General features: G+C 61.6%; 1 protein-coding gene across 1 annotated transcript; it reads right to left on the bottom strand.

Annotated features, from left to right (window-relative positions):
* Positions 1 to 4,069: 4,069 nt before the first annotated feature.
* Positions 4,070 to 18,025, bottom strand: GTPBP6 (GTP binding protein 6 (putative)). The gene is made up of 10 exons (XM_027052886.2): positions 17,648 to 18,025; positions 12,484 to 12,621; positions 11,848 to 11,918; positions 11,563 to 11,693; positions 11,155 to 11,222; positions 10,071 to 10,229; positions 8,110 to 8,318; positions 5,388 to 5,536; positions 4,814 to 4,966; positions 4,070 to 4,436 (listed from the first exon to the last, which is right to left on the bottom strand). Exons 1-10 carry the CDS (start codon positions 17,997 to 17,999, stop codon positions 4,301 to 4,303), a joined length of 1,566 nt encoding a protein of 521 aa, XP_026908687.1. The 5' UTR covers positions 18,000 to 18,025; the 3' UTR covers positions 4,070 to 4,300.
* Between the last annotated feature and the right edge of the window lie 450 nt (positions 18,026 to 18,475).

Consider the following 18,475-nt stretch of genomic DNA (forward strand, 5'->3'; position numbering starts at 1 on the left):
CCCCAAAGGGGTTTTCCTTGCGGCCCAGGGGCAGCACACCCCACCCCCTGGGGCAACGTGCTTAGTAAACTCTCCTGGCGGCTGGCCGCCTCCGGGACTGAAAACCCCGAGGGTGTGCATGAGGCCGTGCTCCCCGTGAGGGGCAGGACAGCATTGCTCCGCTTCCCCGGTACCCGGGGATCCAGCCGCGTGGACGCAACGTCACAAGTCCCGCGTTGGGCACACGACCTTGACGGTGCTGGCCCTTTCAGCTTCTCAGCCCAACGGTGAGCCCCGATGGTGTGTGGGTGTTCCTCTCCCCTACGAAGGGCTCCCTGGGGTTCCTGTGTGTCTCGTGTTCCGGAGCATTCTGCCTCCGATGGAGGAGGACATTAGGCTTTCTCAGGGTAGTCTTGAAGACGACGCTTTCCTCCGGGTTGGAGTGTGGTCTCTTCAGGTGCAAGGGGTCATTTTCCAGAACATCCGCTTGTGTTTTCGGTATGCGGATGCCATCATTCCAGGAGCGGCCCAAGGCCCAGGAACTGGAAGCTCGAAGCCCGCAGGGGATGGCGCCGGACGTGATGCTGCGTCCTTGGAACGCCCCGTGGCCGTAGATCCTGGCCACGTCCGGCCCACGAGTACCTTGCGTTTGTGTCCGGAATGTTTGTGTCCGCCTCGTTCGTGGATTTCTGTTTCTGTCATTCAAGTGACGGACACATCTGGGCAACACGGTGTGGAGGGCCCAGTGTTGAAGGAGCAGGTTCCCGGGTCACGGGGAGGTTTCTTCACCTGCCTCGCTGGGCCGCACTTTATTGTTGCTTTATAACTTAAAAATCCTGGGTCAAACCTTTCAGTTTTCTGGTATTTTAAGTCTCTTCATGTGGACATGAAGCAAAGGTTCTGTGCTTTTTTCATTTTTTTTTAATGTTTATTTATTTTTGAGAGAGAGAAGACATAGTGTGAGCAGAGGAGGGGCAGAGAGAGGCGGGGGGGAGACACAGAATCTGAAGCAGGCTCCAGGCTCCGAGCTGTCAGTACAGAGCCCGACGTGGGGCTCGAACCCATGAACCGTGAGATCATGACCCCAGCCAAAGTCAGCTGCTTAACCGACTGAGCCACCCAGGCGTCCCTATTTACTTTTAATTTAATTTAATTTAACTTCATTTAATTTTATTTTACTTCATTTTGTTATTTTTTATTTTATTTATTTTGTTCTACAGTCTTTTAAAAAATTTGTTTCTTTACATTTATTTATTTTTGAGAGACAGACAGAGAGAGAGAGACAGAGCGTGAGCAGGGGAGACGCAGAGAGAGAGGGAGACAGAATCCGAAGCAGGCTCCAGGCTCCGAGCTGTCAGCACAGAGCCCGACGTGGGGCTCGAACCCATGAACCGTGAGATCATGACCCCAGCCAAAGTCAGCTGCTTAACCGACTGAGCCACCCAGGCATCCCTATTTAATTTTAATTTAATTTAATTTAACTTCATTTAATTTTATTTTACTTCATTTTGTTATTTTTTTATTTTATTTATTTTGTTCTACAGTCTTTTTAAAAAAATTTTTCTTTACATTTATTTATTTTTGAGAGAGAGAGAGAGAGCACGCGTGAGCGGGGGAGAGGCAGAGAGAGAGGGAGACACAGAATCCAAAGCAGGCTCCAGGCTCCAAGCTGTCAGCACAGAGCCCGATGTGGAGCTTGAACCCACGAACCGTGAGATCATGACCCCAGCCAAAGTCAGCTGCTTAACCGACTGAGCCACCCAGGCGTCCCTATTTAATTTTAATTTAATTTAATTTAACTTCATTTAATTTTATTTTACTTCATTTTGTTATTTTTTATTTTATTTATTTTGTTCTACAGTCTTTAAAAAATTTTTTTTCTTTACATTTATTTTTGAGAGAGAGAGAGAGCGTGAGTGGGGGAGAGGCAGAGAGAGAGGGAGACACAGAATCCCAAGCAGGCTCCAGGCTCCGAGAGCTGTCAGCACAGAACCTGATGAGGGGCTCCAACTCAGGAACCATGAGATCATGACCTGAGCCGAAGTCGGACGCTCAACAGACTAAGCCACCCAGGCGCCCCTCGTACTTTATTTTTTTTTTTTAAGATGTTATTTTGGGGCTCCTGGGTGGCTCAGTTAAGCATCAGACTTTTGATTTTGGCTCAGGTCATGATCCCAGGATTGTGGGACTGACCTTGTGTTGGTCTCTGCACGGAGAGTGGACCCTGCTTGAGATTCTCTCTCTGCCCCCTCCCTGGCTTGTGTTCTCCCTCTCTCTCTCTCCCTCTCTCTCTCCCAGAAAGAAATGAAGAAAGAGAGAGAGAGAGAGAGAAAAGAAAGAGAGAGAGAAAGAAAGAAAAAAGAAAGAGAGAGAGAAAGAAAGAAAGAAGGCTGAAAGTAAATAGAAAATAAAACCCAAAGAAAGCTGGTGGGTCTCTATAAATAACAAACAAAAGGGGCGCCTGGGTGGCTCAGTCCGTTAAGCATCTGACTTCAGCTCAGGTCACGATCTCGCAGTTCGTGGGTTCGAGCCCCGCATCGGGCTCTGTGCTGACAGCTTAGAGCCTGGAGCCTGTTTCAGATTCTGTGTCTCCCTCTCTCTCTGACCCTCCCCAATTCATGCTCTATCTCTGTCTCAAAAATAAATAAACGTTAAAAAAAAAATTAAAAATAAATAAAAAATAAAAATGCTTATTTATCCAAAGCAGGCTCCAGGCTCCGAGCTGTCAGCAGAGCTGACCTGGGGCTCGAACCCACAAGTCGTGAGATCATGACCTGAGCCGAAGTCGGATACGTGACTGAGCCACGGAGCCGTCCCCCACCCATACCCAAAGATGAGTGTCTGAGCCTTGTGTATTTGAGGGATGCACTCTGTCAGAAGGATGTGCCTGGCAGGTGCTGTGGTGGCTGCGTGTGTGGACCACGAGCCCACGGGAAAGGAGGCCGTGTGGTTCGGGTGTGTGCACTGCCCTGTGGCTGCTGAATAAACGTCGGCGGAGTGAAGTACCATCAGGTGACGGTGTCTCTGGGTCACTCAAACCTGTACTTGGCCCTTCCCCTGTCAGAATTGGGGTGTGGGCACCTCGGGGGTCGGCCGTGCCCGGGCCTCCTTCTTGGGGTGACTGCCTGCCTCCCAGCACATGGGCGTGTTCTCAGGGCCCGGCTGCTCGCGGCACAGTGGACCGGGCCTTGGGAGGGGAGAGGCCCATCCGTGGACAGAGGGGTCCTAGAGAAGCCTGGGTGCTCGTGGGGCAGGGGAGGCGGTCTTGTACCTGGTCCCCTCGGTGGGAAGACCGACGCCCTCTGTCCGGGGTCCCTCCCCGCCATGTCCCTGATCTTCCCTCCTGGGCCCCCGAGCCCCTCCCCCAACCCCCCCATGCAGGCCCCCGAGCCACCCCCCCCAACCCTCTCTCACAGGCCCCCCTGAGTGCCAGCCACCTCCTCATCGTGCTTGTAAGCACGCAGTTGGGCGTCAGGACGCTGTGGCTCTGGGCCTTGGGGTGGGGCCTCTGGGACACTGGGGTGTGGACACTGGGGTGGGTGGCTGTGAGGAGGAGAGTGAGGGACCAGAGGTCTGACCCACCCGCACCCCCTCCTTGTGTCTCCTGCACGGGGAGGTGCTGCAGTGGTGAGAACAGAGTCGGGGGCTGGAAGGGGGCGTCCCTGGTGTGGGTCCCAGGCAGAGAGCCAGGCTGCGGGGCCTCAGGGAAGAGTGGGCACACACACGGGGGGCGGGCAGACCGGGCGGGACCTTGGGGGCTGGGGGCGGCCCGCGCAGCACACTCCCCTGCCCACTGCGGTCTCTTCGGGGTTGGCCAGTCTCCTGGCTTCAGGCTGGGCTGGGCTGCTCTGTCCACACCTCTGCCCCGTCCCCTTGTTTCTCCTTGACCTGTGTGTGCCCGCAGAGGCCTCAGGGTCATCGGGAGACAGTCCTCATTGCCGGGACACTGCGGTGGGGAACAGGGAGGTCTGGCAGCCCTGAGTTTATGGGGACCAGCACCCGGGAAGCCCCAAGTGGCTCCTCCCACCCCCGCCACACTGGCAGGACCGTGTGCTTGGCAGCCGGCCCTCGGAAGACTCAGCAAGGCTGGTTTACAGACACAAGAGCAGAGCTTTTAATATCCTGTAGCTGGAACAGCGTGGAAGGCAACCCATGCTCAGGTCACAAGCACGTCCCCGCGGAGTCACCCTGAGACCTGACCTTTGACTTCTGGCCGCAGGGGGGCGGCCACCAGCCTTTTGGGCCCAGCAGGGAGCAAGGCTCCTGAGGGGGCGGGCAGGACGCCCCGCAGCGGTGCTGAGGCCACACAGCCTCTGCTCCCTCACTGGCTGGCTGACTCCGGGAAGAGCTTCCGGAACTTGCTGTAGGCAGAGCTGCTGATGACGACCCTGACGTCGGCCGCCCCGGCCTCGGGGATCACGTCCACGTCCTGCACGGTCGCCTCCTGGTGCAGCCAGCTGAGGAAGTGAGCAAGGGACACGTTCTCTGAGGCGGGCGAGGACCCCAAAGGGCTATGTTCCCAGGAACTGGTCCCAGGCAGAGCGCCGTCCCACAGAACGCTACCCCTGGAGCCCCGTCCCCTGTCCCCCAAGAGTCCCGTCCCCGCAGAGCCCTGTCCCCCAACCGCACACCGCCTTGCTGTCACTGGTGGGGGACCTACCGGCAACGAAGTCCCCCGCCCAGCCGCATGCCTGTCAGCTCAAGGAGGCCGCTTGCCCCGCAGGCCAAGTCATTAACCCAGATTCGCTGCAGGCACGTCAGACACCCCGCACCTGCCCCGCGTGCTGGTGCTCTGCCCGGCCTTTCCTACACCTGCTTGGCCAGCCCCACGCACCTCAGCTGTGCCCCCGCCAGCCGGACTCGGAGCGTGAGGACCTGTCTCCCTGTGGCTCTCAGGACGGCGTCCTCCAGCCGGGCCCTCAGCTCCGGGAGCCCGTGTCCCAGGAGGGCGGACACGGCCACGGCCTGGGATCCTGCCGGGCTGTACCTGCGTCGGGGCGGCGGGCAGACCCCACTCAGCCCGGGGAACACCGAGCGGGGGTCCCCAAGAAGCACCCCCCCCCCCCGGGGCCTGAACTGTGACTGTGTCAGACGGTCCCAGGAGAGGACGCGGCCCCGCTGGACAGGGACACAGGGACGGAGAAAACCATAAGGCTGCGGTGACACGGGGGGGGGGGGGGGGGTGGGGGTAAGGGGTTCAGAACATGCAACCCCAGAACACGGCTGCGGTGACACTTCCGGGACAGGGGCGCTGGGACCGCCCCTTTCCCTCCCGGGACCAGCAGGGGGCGCTCCGCGGAAAGCTGTGGGGCAGGCGGCGAGGGGCGGCCACAGGTCACCGGGGCCGCGTCACCAGTACGTGCGGGAATGAGGTCCGGGGGGAGGGGGGCAGGCCGGGGTCCACTCACCCGGGCACCAGGTCGACCTTGTTATGAACTTCCAGCACGGAGTCCAGCAGCGGGGCGGGCAGGCGCAGGCCCCGCAGGGCGGCCAGGACGGTGGCTTTCTGCAGCTCCGTCTCGGGGTGGCTCACGTCTCTCACGTGCACGACCAGATCCTGGGGAGCAGACGGGCCCCGTGCTGGGGACGGGGTTCCGGGGGGCACACCGGAGGACCCGCGCCGGCCGGGGGCTCTCACGGGCACCGCACGGTGGGGTGGGAGCGGGAGCCGGCCCGGCCCCCTGGCGGTCCGCTGCCCCGGTCGCGGTGGGAGGCTCCCCAAGACCAGAGCTGGCCTGGGGCCCACCCAGTGCCCCCTGCTCGGGGGTCCAGCCCCGGCCAGGCCGCCGCCCTCCACGTGGCCGGGGGCCCTGGGCGGCTCCCGCACCAAAGGCAGCAGGCACGCACCTTCGGGCTCAGGTAGGCCCCCCGAACCCCACCGGGTGCCTTGTTCATCATCCGCGGAACCCTGAGTCCGCATGACTCCAAATTTTAAAGGACGCCTCTTCCTACGTTTAAGTGTCTTTACAGGTAGGTGACCGATGCACAATTGGGAAAACGCGGGCATCTGACTGGTGCTGCGCTTTCGGCTGGGGTCATGACCTCACGGTTGGTGGGTTCAAGCCCCACCTCGGGCTCGGGCCCACAGCCTGGAGCCCGCTTGGGATCCTCTCCCTCCCTCTCTCCCAAGATATATGAAAAAGAATTTGGAAAATGCAGCAAGAAGAAAGAGCTGCCTGTAATTCTGCCCCTGGGAACAGGCACCGCCCACATTCCAGAATGTTCACTTCCGGGTTTTAGATGCGCTTAAAATTAAAAAAAAAAAAAATGTTTTACTTCAGAAACGTTCCAGATTTTCTGGAAATATGGCAGAGGGGGCACGTGGCCCTCACCTTGCTGCCGCAGCCAACGTTAGTCATGGCGTGTGCCACAAGGCGGGGGTGACCCCGGGGCGCACTTGTGACGACCCTTCAGGCTCTGTCCCGAGTCAGTGGCCTCTCCTTTTCTGTCCTGGACACCACCCAGGACACTTGTCACATTGCTGGTCACCTGTCCTTGGCCCCTCTGAGCCCCGACCACGTTGAACACCGCGTGGGCATTTTGTGGGACGCCCTGTAGCTGAGGTCGGCCTGGTTCATTCTCCTGTTTACACCACGGTTCGGGGTTTGGGGGCAAGACCACAGAGAGCGTGCCCTGAGTCCCCGCGGCCACAGCTGTGCACACAGGTGACCTGAGGGCTGAGGGGCAGGTGCCTGGTCGCCCTGGACAGCGGTTCCACCTCCTTCTGTGAATTTGTCTTCAAAGGGGTCACCCGACAGGGCTCAGTCTCAGGGTGGCTTAGGCGCCACCTTCCTGAGGGGGTGTGTGTCCGGAGACCTGGCCCCCAGGTTGTGTCGTGTGAGGGGACCCGGTCCCCGGGTTGTGTTGTAAGGGGACCCGGCCCCCGGGTTGTGTCGTGTGTGAGGCGACCCGGGCCCCACGCTGTGTCGTGTGTGAGGGGACCTGGCCCCCATGCTGTGTTGTGTGTGAGGGGACCCAGTCCCCAAGGCTGTGTCGTGTGTGAGGGGACCTGGCCCCCACGCTGTGTCGTGTGTGAGGCGACCCGGCCCCCATGCTGTGTCGTGTGTGAGGGGACCCGGCCCCCGGGTTGTGTCGTGTGTGAGGGGACCCGGGCCCCACGCTGTGTCGTGTGTGAGGGAACCCGGTCCCCAAGGCTGTGTCGTGTGTGAGGAGACCCAGCCCCCACGCTGTGTGGTGTGTGAGGGGACCTGGTCCCCAAGGCTGTGTGGTGTGTGAGGGAACCCGGCCCCCATGCTGTGTCGTGTGTGAGGGGACCCGGTCCCCAAGGCTGTGTCGTGTGTGAGGGGACCCGGTCCCCAAGGCTGTGTCGTGTGTGAGGGGACCCGGCCCCCGGGTTGTGTCGTGTGTGAGGCGACCCGGCCCCCGGGTTGTGTCGTGTGTGAGGCGACCCGGGCCCCACGCTGTGTCGTGTGTGAGGGGACCCGGTCCCCAAGGCTGTGTCGTGTGTGAGGGGACCTGGCCCCCACGCTGTGTCGTGTGTGAGGCGACCCGGCCCCCGGGTTGTGTCGTGTGTGAGGCGACCCGGCCCCCGGGTTGTGTCGTGTGTGAGGCGACCCGGGCCCCACGCTGTGTCGTGTGTGAGGGAACCCGGTCCCCACGCTGTGTTGTGTGTGAGGGGACCCGGTCCCCACACTGTGTCGTGTGTGAGGGAACCCGGCCCCCATGCTGTGTCGTGTGTGAGGGGACCCGGTCCCCAAGGCTGTGTCGTGTGTGAGGCGACCCGGCCCCCGGGTTGTGTCGTGTGTGAGGCGACCCGGGCCCCACGCTGTGTCGTGTGAGGGGACCCGGTCCCCAAGGCTGTGTCGTGTGTGAGGGGACCCGGTCCCAAGGTGGTGTCACACGTGAGTGGATCTGGCCCCCAAGCTGTGTCACATTTGAGGGATTTCGCCCCCACTTTGTATTGTGCAAGAGGGAATCCTGCCCCCAAGTTGTGTCATGTATGAGGGGACCTGCTACCCAGGGTTATGTCGTGTGTGAAGGTACCAGATCCCTATGTTGTGTCACGTGTGAGGGGACCCGGTCCCCAAGGCTGTGTCATGTGAGGGGACCGGGCCCCAGGTTACACAGCTGTTTTAGGTAATTTGGCCCCTGGGATCATCCCACACTCACTGAATGAGCCACGTCTTCCAGGGTGGCGGAGAAGGACTCGATCAGGCTGTGGGGCAGCTGGGAGAGGAAGCCGACGGTGTCCATGTAGATGACGGCCACGCGGGAGGGCAGCCACCCCACGTGGGCTGTGACGTCCAGTGTCGCAAACAGCCGATCCTGGGGCCGGATGGCGTCGTCACCCGTCAGGGCCTTGATCAGCGTGGTTTTTCCTGGAAGGTGGGTCACAGGGGACGCGCTGTGTGAGAGGCCCCCTCACCACACGTGTCCCACCTCGGCAGCAGTCGAACCCACGTGCATCTGGCCGAGGCGGCGGCCATGCGTTGTGAGGTCTCTGAGCTCCTAGTCTCCGCCCTGTGTGGTCAGAGAACCTGCCGTTCTCGGTCACGCTTGCGGCCCAGAGGGCCAGGGCCCAGGGTACGAGTGCCCGTATGCAGGACGGCGGTGGTGCGGACGGGGTGGTGACGGCCGAGGGGGTGAAGGCACCCGTGCACACAAGGATAGTACAGACTCGGCGGTCACGTTTGTGCACGTGTGGGGGACACGTGATTGGCATCTACGTAGACGAGGCAGGTTCTCCGCGTGTCTGAGATGCAGTAGGTATCTGCGTGGTGGAAAGGTGATGGTGTAGACAGGGGCCGTGGTGCCTACGGGGCATGTGTGTTGTCTGTGAGGTGGGCTGGGTGCCTGTGTAGACAGAGTGCTGGTGGTGGAGTTGAGGTATGCGTATAAGGCGGACCGGATGTCGGTGTAGACGGAGTGATGATGGAGTGGGGCGGGTACAGTGTGTGTGACGTAGGCTGGGCGTCTGTGTAGACGGGGTGGTGGTGAAATCGGTGTGTGTGTGTGGGGGGGGGGGGTGGATGGGGGTGACAGCGTTAATGGAGTGTGGCGGTGTAGACAGGCAGGAGCTGTATGTGTCTGCAATGGCCCCAGAGGACGTCCCCTCCACTCAGCCTTCCTGCAAGAATGCGCCCGTGTGTGCGCCTGGCCCCCGTGTTCGGGGCCACGCCAGCTCGTGGACATTACTGGTGGCCACTGGCTTCAGCCCGCCCCACAGGTGAATGAGGAGATGACCCGGTAGGGCGGCCCCACCTGGACACACAGGTGCCCTCACCACACAGGTCCCGGGGCACGGACTCCTCTGTGCTGGTGAGCCACGGGCCGTGGGCATAACCTAGTAGTACTGAGTTCGGTAGCCTCGGCGGAGCTCCAGAAGCTCGGTGCTGACGCCGCCGTGCGGGCGCACTCGCCGTTTCCCACAGGGTGAGAGCCTGTATCTACCCAAGCGGGATTCTCTGCAGCTGCGGTGCCCCCGCACTTTCTGTTCCAGGCTTTGTGGGAAGTTCCCTCCCTCCTTGAGGACAGGGAGCCAGTGGCGTGAGGCTGGTGGGGACCTCACGCTGGCAGGGGAGTGGACCTCGCGCAGCCCGGCACCCGCTGGCGGACCGGACCCCGACGGTGAGGAAGTCGCACCTGCCGTCGTCTCCCTTTACCGAGCACAGCCGTGAGCTCAGGGGCTTCGGGACGAAGGAGACCCGAGGTTCCGTGTCCTGCAGACGATCGCGCTGAGCGCACACGTTAAGCTAAACCACGAGCCCTGTGGTGAGGTCCTAGTGCGCACAGTCTGAACCGCTTTTATGCTTCTAGGGGCCTGCCCACCATGAATGGTCTTAACACCGTCACCCTTCTGTCTCTCTCTGAGTCTCAAAACACCTGTAAGAGAGGGGAGTGCAGTCCGCTGTCCAGCACTCGATGACCACGCTGCTGACCTGACGGGGCACCCGCCGTGGGCCCTGCACATGCCCCGGGGACATGAGCCACGCTGTCCACCTGTTCTCATCATCCGTCGGCCCTCTGAATCCCAGGGCCTTGTTGCGCTGGCGAGCGGTCTCTCCCCAAATGCACTAGCAGGGTGGTGGGGGGACGGTGGACCCCCCCGGAGCCCCCAGAACCTCTCTCACCGCAGTTTGTGTATCCCACCACGGAGACCACAGGAAACTCCCGCCGTCTGCGCTGCCTGCCCAGGAGACGCCTTTTGTCCCGAAGTCTGTCCAGGGCCTTCCGAATCTTCAGCTCCTTGTCCTTCAGCAGGCGCCGTTGCACCTGCACGAGCGATTCTCCTACAGACACCCAACACGGCGAGTCGCTGAGCACACTCACAAAGACGTGAGAGCACAGTGAGCCACGCGGGTCCCTGTGTGCGTTGCGGACAGGCATTCGGCCGCTGGGACCCGCCCCCCGCCCCGCCGGTCTGCTCTTCTATACTGCCCCAGCACCTTCCTGTCTGACCGACGGCTCCACCCAGCGGAGGGTGGCCTCGCCTCCGGACTGCTGCCCTCTGAGGTCACCTGGGCTCCCCTTTATCGGGGAGTAAGGGAGAGCCTCAGAAGGACAGCCCCCATGATATCCAGAGCCACCTGAGCGGTGCCCCAAAGACACATCTACATCCTGACCCCTGGGACCTGTGAACGGGAACTCATTTCGGAATATGGTCTGGGCGCATATAACTGGTGAGGGATCTGGGGGGTCATCCCGGATCAGCGTGGCCCTAAATCCAAAGACAAAGGTCTGCCTAACAGAAGAGAAGACAGAGCAGAAGCCGTGTGAAGATGCGAAGACCCATGTGGGAGGGACGCAGCCACGAGCCCAGGGACGCCTGGAGCCCCAGAAGCTGCAAGAGGCAGGAAGGACCCTCCCCCGGAGCCTCTGGAGGGAGCACAGCCCTGCCCACTTGGATCTCAGTGGCCCTGCCCACCCCCCCTGACCCGATCTCAGCGGCCCTGCCCCCACCCCACCCCCCAGATCTCAGACTTCTGGTCTCCAGAGCTGACAGAGTAGATTCCTGAGGTTTTAAGGCTCTGGCTTGTGGTCCTTCATCGCAGCCACCCCAGCAGACCACGTAGATATCCTAGTTTGTGTGAATGGGACCATGCACGAGGTCACATGCAGCCCCACTGGGATCTTTCAGCGCTGCTGTCCCCTTCCTAAGGGTGGCTGCCGTGACGTACCCCCTTCTGAGCAAGCGGTGACAAGACCTCACGTTACCTGACCCCATGATGTAGCGTGAGCCTCCTCCCCGTCCATCCAGGCGGGTGGTGCTGCTCAGGTGGGACCTGCCGTGGAAAGGGGCCGTCTCAGTAGACAGGGTGAGACGTCCGTGCCCATCTAGGGGGAGCGTACCAGGTGACAGCACACAGACGCGAGGGTGAGATGAGAACTCTGGGTGGAGAGAGCGAGGCAGGGGGTCTTTCCTCCTGCCTGGATCTTCACTGTCACGGAAGGGGGGGCCCCACAGCGGGGTGACCTGTCCGGGTAGGCTCGCTGCTTGGACAGGAGCCTGACAGGCCTCGTCTGGGAGGGCACGCCAGCCCTGCCTTCCGTCTTCACCGCACCCCAGGCAACGGGTCGGACACGCGACTACGCGAGCCGCGAGAGCTGGGGTGTGCCCCGAACCTGAGAAGGGGGAGCTCAGCCAGCGCCACCTGCAGCCGGGCCTCCTTCGTCCGGGCGTTGCAGCGGAAAATGAAAAGAACAACGGTGAATCGGTCAAACACCTGCACGCCCCAGGCGGCCTCCAGTTCTTTCTGGAAACGGAGGGAGGGAGTGAGGGCATCTGCAGCGGTGTCTCAGGTGAAGGGGGCCGCCGAGATGGCGTCGGCGATTGATCCCGGGGCCTCCTCCATCTGACCCGACTCCCTCGGCCCGGAGCATGGGAAGCGCCCCGAGACTCCCGCGTACCTTGGTGGGCGGGGCCATCCTCTCCACATTCAGAAAGACCGCGGTGATTTCTGGCAACGCTCGGATTTTCTCTGAGGAAAAGAGAAGGTTCGGTCGGACGTCAGGGCTCCATGGGGTCTGTCGTGGGGCCGACCCTGGGCTCAGGCTGGCTGTGGTCACCGGGTACCCCTCGACTCCCTGAGTGCGTATTTGGGAAGTCGGGTGTGTGAGGCAGGGGAGGGGAGGACCGGGGTCCCTTCGGGGGTCGTGGGTCTTGCACACGCAGGTGACACGACCCCACGGGGTCTGAATGGCTCCATGACCTGTGGTGACAGAGCCGGGCGGTGAGCACCCCCTCAGCGTATCCGCAGGGCTCGCCGCTCTGAAGTGTGACACCCCCGGGGGTCCCTGGAAGGCAGGGTTCACACACAGCACCCTGTCTGCGGGGAGAGCCGGGCTGGGGTCCCGGGGCCGGTTTCCACCGGACTCTGAATTGCCCCGACGGCCCCACTGGGCACAGTTCAGGTTGCGATCGGGGCACGGAGGCGTTTTGGACGTCTGATCCAAGTTCCCGTGAGGACGCCTCTACTCGGCCCAGACGGCGAGAGCCCCACCGTTCCTGCTCCAGGAGGAAGAGAGCCAAGGAGCAGGGCCCACCTGTCAGGTGCCGCAAGGTCCCTCTGCCGAACGCGACCTTCCCGTCGGGTGTTCTGGCGGGCACCACCATCCTTTCCACCACCGACCATTGGTCCAGCGTGTGGACCAGAGATTCCGCCTCCGCCACCTGCCGGTCAGCTTCGGGGAGACACAGGGCCAGGGTGAGGGACACACCCCTGTGAGGTCGGCCCCGGGGCCCCGTGCTCCCCAGCTCGGATGGCTGCCCGCACGGCGGCACAGAGGTCCAGACGCAGCACCCAGGTAGGCACCTGGTCCGAAACACAGCTGTGTGCCTCCAGGCCCAGACCGTTGCAGCCTCCGTTCACGCTGGACGCCGGGGGCTGGGCAGATAACGGGGCGTGTGCTCGGTGAGGCCCCCGCGGTCTGTCGTGACCCAGTGGACAGCGGGTCTCGTGACGGAGCCCAGGAACTGGCTACATTCATTGCCTGCAGGGTGGGCTGTGAGCCCCCGCGTAGGCAGGGAGTGGGGCGCTGGTGCCGGTGGGTCCTGGGGCTTGGAGTCCTGACTGCTGCCCACAGGGCCGAGGGGGGCTCAGGGCTCTGTGACACGGAGGCCAGCATGCTGGGTCCCACCCCTGTGACACTTGTACTAAGCGCCCGCTGTGCCCCAGTGCGGTCTGTCCTCTCCCGGTGGCCGCCTTGGAGCACAGTGTCCTCAGGTTCCCCTGAGGGACCTCGCTGGTCCTCCTCACCTCGCCCCTCTGGGTGGGGTCCCCCGATTCGACTCCTTAACCGTCACGCGTGGGGCATCGGCAAGCCCCACAGACGCGGTCTTTCCGGACCTCCGTGGGGGGCCACGTCCCCACTCAACCATGGATCACCGTGCAGCTTCCCACAACCCCCCTGGTGGTCCTGCTCCTGCGGCCACTCCCACAGCCACCGGCCTGGGGGTCTGGTCGAAGTGCCACGTGGGACCCCCGACGCTAATGCTCGGGGAACCACCAGGTGGGGATGAAACCTGAGGACACTTGTGTATTCACAGTTCACATGCACGGGCTCACTCACAACTGGACACTGCTCCTAGGACTACGGAGGCTTCCCCCACCCCTCACCTCCCCATCCCTGCCCCACACCTCCCCTCCCCGCCCCACACCTCCCTACCCTGCCCCATACCTCCCCTCCCCACACCTCGCCACCCCCCTCCCCACACCTCCCCTCCCCATACCTCACCACCCCCTCCCCACACTTCCCCTCCCCTACACCTCCACTCTCCATACCTCCCCACCCCTGCCCCACACCTTCCCTCCCTTGCCCAGCCCTGCCACATACCTCCCCTCTCCCACTCCACACCTCCTCAGCCCCCACCCCACACCTTCCCTCCCCTGACCCACATCTCAGCACCCCTCCCCTCTCCACCACCCCTCCCCTCCCCACCCCTGCCCCACACCTCCCCACCCCTGCCCCACATCTCCCCTCTCCTGCCCCACACGTCCCCACCCCTGCTCACCCCTGCCCGGCACCTCACCTCCTCTGCCCCGCCCCTCCCCTCCCCACCCCTGCCCCACACCTCCACTCCCTTGCCCACCCCTGCCCCACACGTCCCCTCTCGCACCCCACACCTCCTCAGCCCCCACCCCACACCTCCCCTCCCCTGACCCACATCTCAGCACCCCTCCCCTCCACACCTCCCCTCCCCTCCCCTTCCCACCCCTGCCCCATACCTCCCCACCCCTGCTCACCCCTGCCCCACACCTCACCTCCTCTGCCCCACACCTCTCCTCCCCGCCCCATACCTCCCACCCCTGCCCCACTCCTCCCCTCCCTTGCCCACCCCTGCCCCACCCCTCCCCTCCCCCACCCCTCCCTACCCCTGTGCCACACCTCCCCACCCCTGTGCCACACCTCCCCAGCCCCTGCCCCACACCTCCCCTCCCCTGCCTCACACCTCCCCTCCCCTGCCTCACACCTCAGCACCACACCACTGAAGACCAGTTGACACCACTTCCTTGTACCCCATCTATCACATCCGGCCATTAGGAGAAAATTACAGGGTATACTGACAGGTGACAAACGTGATGTAAAGACACAGAGTGGCATCAGAGCCATGGAATATGGCAGGAATGATGGAATTATCGGACCAGGAACTTACAACAACTATGAGTCATATGCTAAGGGCTCTGACAGATAAAGGAGCCGGCACGCAAGGACAGATGGGCAACGTAAGCAGACAGATGGAAATTTGAAGAAAGAGCCAAACAGAAATGCTGGCTGTCACAAACACTCCAACGGAAAGGAAGAATCCGCTGATGGGCTTATGAGTGGGCCGGGCAAAGCCAAGGAATGAATCTCTAAGCTTGAAGACAGGACTAGAGTCGTGATGAAGACATTCCGACTGTGAGCGACGTAGAGAAACTGAGAAGTCAAGCCACAGACTAGAAGAAAATATTTGTAAAAAACATCTGAGAAAGGGCTGTTATCCAGAAGAACTCTTAAAACTTAGCAGTAAAAGAAGAACTTGAGGGGTGCCTGAGGGCTCAGTCGTTCGAGCGTCCGACCTTGGCTCAGGTCATGATCTCGCGGTTCGTGAGTTCGAGCCCCACGTCGGGCTCTGTGCTGACAGCTCAGAGCCCGGAATCTGCTTCGGATTCTGTGTCTCCCTCTCCTTCTGCCCTTGCCCTGCTGGCACTCTGTCTCTGTCTCTCAAAAAGTGAATAAACATTAAAAAGTGTATTTTAAGGGGCCCCTGGGTGGCTCAGTGGGTCGAGTGTCCGACTTCAGCTCAGGTATGATCTCGTGGCTCATGAGTTCGAGCCCCACGTCGGGCTCTGTGCTGAGAGCTCAGAGCCTGGAGCCTGCTTTGGATTCTGTGTGTCTCTCTCTCTGCCCCTTCGCCGCTCATGCTCTGTCTCTCTCTGTCTCTCAAAGATGAACAAACGTTTAAAAAAAAAATTTAAAAAAAAGAACTTGATCAAAAGCTGGGCCAAACGGGACACCTCAGTGGCTCGGTCGGTTGAGGGTCTGACTTCGGCTCAGGTCACAATCTTACGGTTTGTGAGATCGAGCTCTGCACGGGGCTGTCAGTGGGAGCTGGCTTGGGACCCTCTGCCCCCTCTCTCTTCACCTCTCCCGCTCACGCTCTCTGAGAAATAAACATTAAAAAATTTCATAATAAAAATGTAAAAAAACAAAAGCTGGGCCGAAGACCTAACACACACCTGACCACAGAAGCTGGGGAGAGACGCTCTGTACCATATGTGGTCGGGGAAATGAATGCACGTTACCTCGAGAGCCACGCACACCTGTGAGGCTGGCCCAGACGCAGAACGCGGACAACACCTGACACTGGTGACACGGGTGCAGCAAGAACCCTCCTTCGTCGCTGATGGGAACCCAAAGTGGCAAAGCCGCTGGCAAAGCAGTTTGGTGCTTTCTTATAAAACCAAATGTGCTCTTACCAGAGGGTCCAGCAGAATGCTCCCTGGTATTTACCCAAGTGAACAGAAACTTGGGTCCACACAAAGCTGCACGTGGATGTTTACAGCAGCTTGGAAGCACCCTTGACGTCCCTCCGCAGGTGGACGGATAAATACACTGGGGGCCATCCAGACAATAGGGTCTTAGCACCACCAGAAACAAATGAGCTGTATGGCCACAGAAACTCACGCAGGAGCCTTAGATGCATGTGATTGAGTGACAGGAGCCGGTCTGAAAAGGCTGCGTAGTGGACGGTTCTAATCCTATGATGTTCTGGAAAAGGCAGAACGAGGCACATAGTAAAAACATCTGCAGTTGCCAGGAAAGGGGGGGGGTGAAGCACGAACAGGAGGGGCAGTGAAACCCTCTGCAGAATCCTGTAACGATGGATCCGTGATGTCGCACATGGTCCAGACCTACAGAGCGTGAAACACCGAGAGTGCATCATACTGTAAACCGCGGACTCTGGGTGATTCCGTGTTCACGTAGGTTCCTGGATCGTAACACGTGTCCTGCTCTGGTGGGGATGCTGGTAACACACGAGGCTAACCAGGTGGGACAGGAAGTACGGGGAACCCTCTGTACTGTCTTCTCAAGTTTCCTGTGCAACTAACACTACTCTAAAAGGCTTTAAAAGAGAAAACAAGGAACATAGCGCTGAGATGGAATGTTCTTGAACAGGAAAATTCACAGGAACAGAGAGCAGATTCGTGGCTGTGAGGGACGGGATGGGGATGCGATGCAAAGTGGCTGGTATTAAGGGGACAGGGCCTCCTTCTGCGGCCCCCACCTCCCCACAGCCACCCATCCTGCCGAGGGTCGCAGGCCGTGCTCCCTGGAGGGCCCCTCTCTGGAGACTGTCCTCACACCTCTGTGCCTGCGCCTTCCCGCTGTGGGCTCTGGTCTTCCCAGGCCATCCAGGACCGCTCTGCTGAGACCCTCGAACCACATCTCGCCCACCCGCAGCACGTGGGCCCAGGAGGTGGCTCTCTGCCGGGAGTGCGTGCTGTGCCCCGAGCCTCCAGCTAACTGGCTGTGAGTGACTGGGGGGAACGATGGCGGTGCCAGGCAGCTGCCCTCGAGAGGGCAGGCAGACAAGGGTTTGCGGTTCCGGGTATAAAGTGCATGCACGATGACCATCTTCTTGCGCAATCTTTAGTATTCAGTGGTTACATGAATGAAAATGCTGCACAGTAAGGTACTTAAGGATCCGTCCCACACACACACACGAACACACACAGACGGGGCACGCTGACTCTAGACTTTTGCTAGATTCTTTACAGGAAAGAACGGGTAGGACACAACACATGCTGCAGGGAAGAGTAGGGCTTAACCAGGGAGCAGGCAGAGAGGGGACAGGGCCAGGCAGCAGGGGGCTGGGGCTGCCTCCAGCAGGTTTGGGGAGATGGGTGGGGGCGTTTCCGTGCTGCGCTTGGCGCCCCGCCCCCTCAGCCCCAGTCCTCCGAGTCTCCGCCCCCGACGCCCGCCCCTCCCAATCTCCGCCCCCAGAGCGCCAGCCCTGAGCTCTGGACTTGGAAGCCCCGCCCATCCCAGTCTCCGCCCCCAGTCGGTCCCGAAAATCCCGCCCCCCTAGTCTCCACTCTGGAGTTCAAGGGCCTACAGCCACGCCCCCCCACCGAGCTCCGGCCCGATTCTCCCGAGGCTCCGCCCCCTGGAAGCCCCGCCTCTCAGAGTCCCCGGCCCCGCCCGCGGCGCAGGTCCTGCGCACCTCGGGTCAGCTGCGGCTTCCCGGGTCCCCACTTGACCTCAGGGTGAACCAGGCACACGCGCTGGGTCCCCACCGGCAGCAAAGGGTCCCTCCTCAGCAGCTCCTCCTCCACTTCTTCCTCGTCCTCGGCATCTTCCGGTTCCTCCACCTCTCCCGTTCGGCTTCTCGGGCCATCAGCCGGTGGGCCCCGTCCTCCGCCCCCTCGCCCCTTGAGGTCCCCGGGGTCGAAGGCGGCGAATGCGCGCTCGGGGCAGACCAGCAGCAGCGGCGGCGCGGGTCTCGGAGCCCGGCGGCCGAGAACTACGCGAGACAGCCAGGCCGCCGGGCGGATGGCGGCCCGCAGGGCCCACATCCTGCGCTGGCCATCACGCTATGGGGCGGGGCCTCGGGGGGGCGTGTTCCCATGCGAACTCCCCATTGGCCCCCAGACGTCACGTGCTCGCCGTCGCTTGATTGGCGCGAGCGGTCCCGGGCTGGCAAAGCTTGGGACTCCGCCGCCGGGGGCTAGCTTCGCTTCGGCGGAGCCTGCTCGGGGCGGATGCCCGCGCCGGGTAGTGCCGCCAGCGGGGCAGGCGCAGGCATCCGACCCTGGGCGGGCGCTTCCCCACACCCGTCTCTCTCCGGCTTCCGAGCGGGATCTTCCCTCAGATCCGAGTGGTCTGGTCCTGGGGGCCTGAGTGCCCCCGCAGAGGTCCCACATCCTGCGAGGGGGTCCGAGGCTGCACCGGGGGTGGGGGTGCCTCCACATCCTGCCTTGGGGGTCCGAGTGAGGCCGCGGGGGTCCGAATGCCGCCTCGGGGGTCCACATCCAGCCTTGGGGATAGGAGT

Source organism: Acinonyx jubatus, chromosome X (assembly GCF_027475565.1).
Source record: "Acinonyx jubatus isolate Ajub_Pintada_27869175 chromosome X, VMU_Ajub_asm_v1.0, whole genome shotgun sequence".
NCBI lineage: Eukaryota > Metazoa > Chordata > Mammalia > Carnivora > Felidae > Acinonyx > Acinonyx jubatus.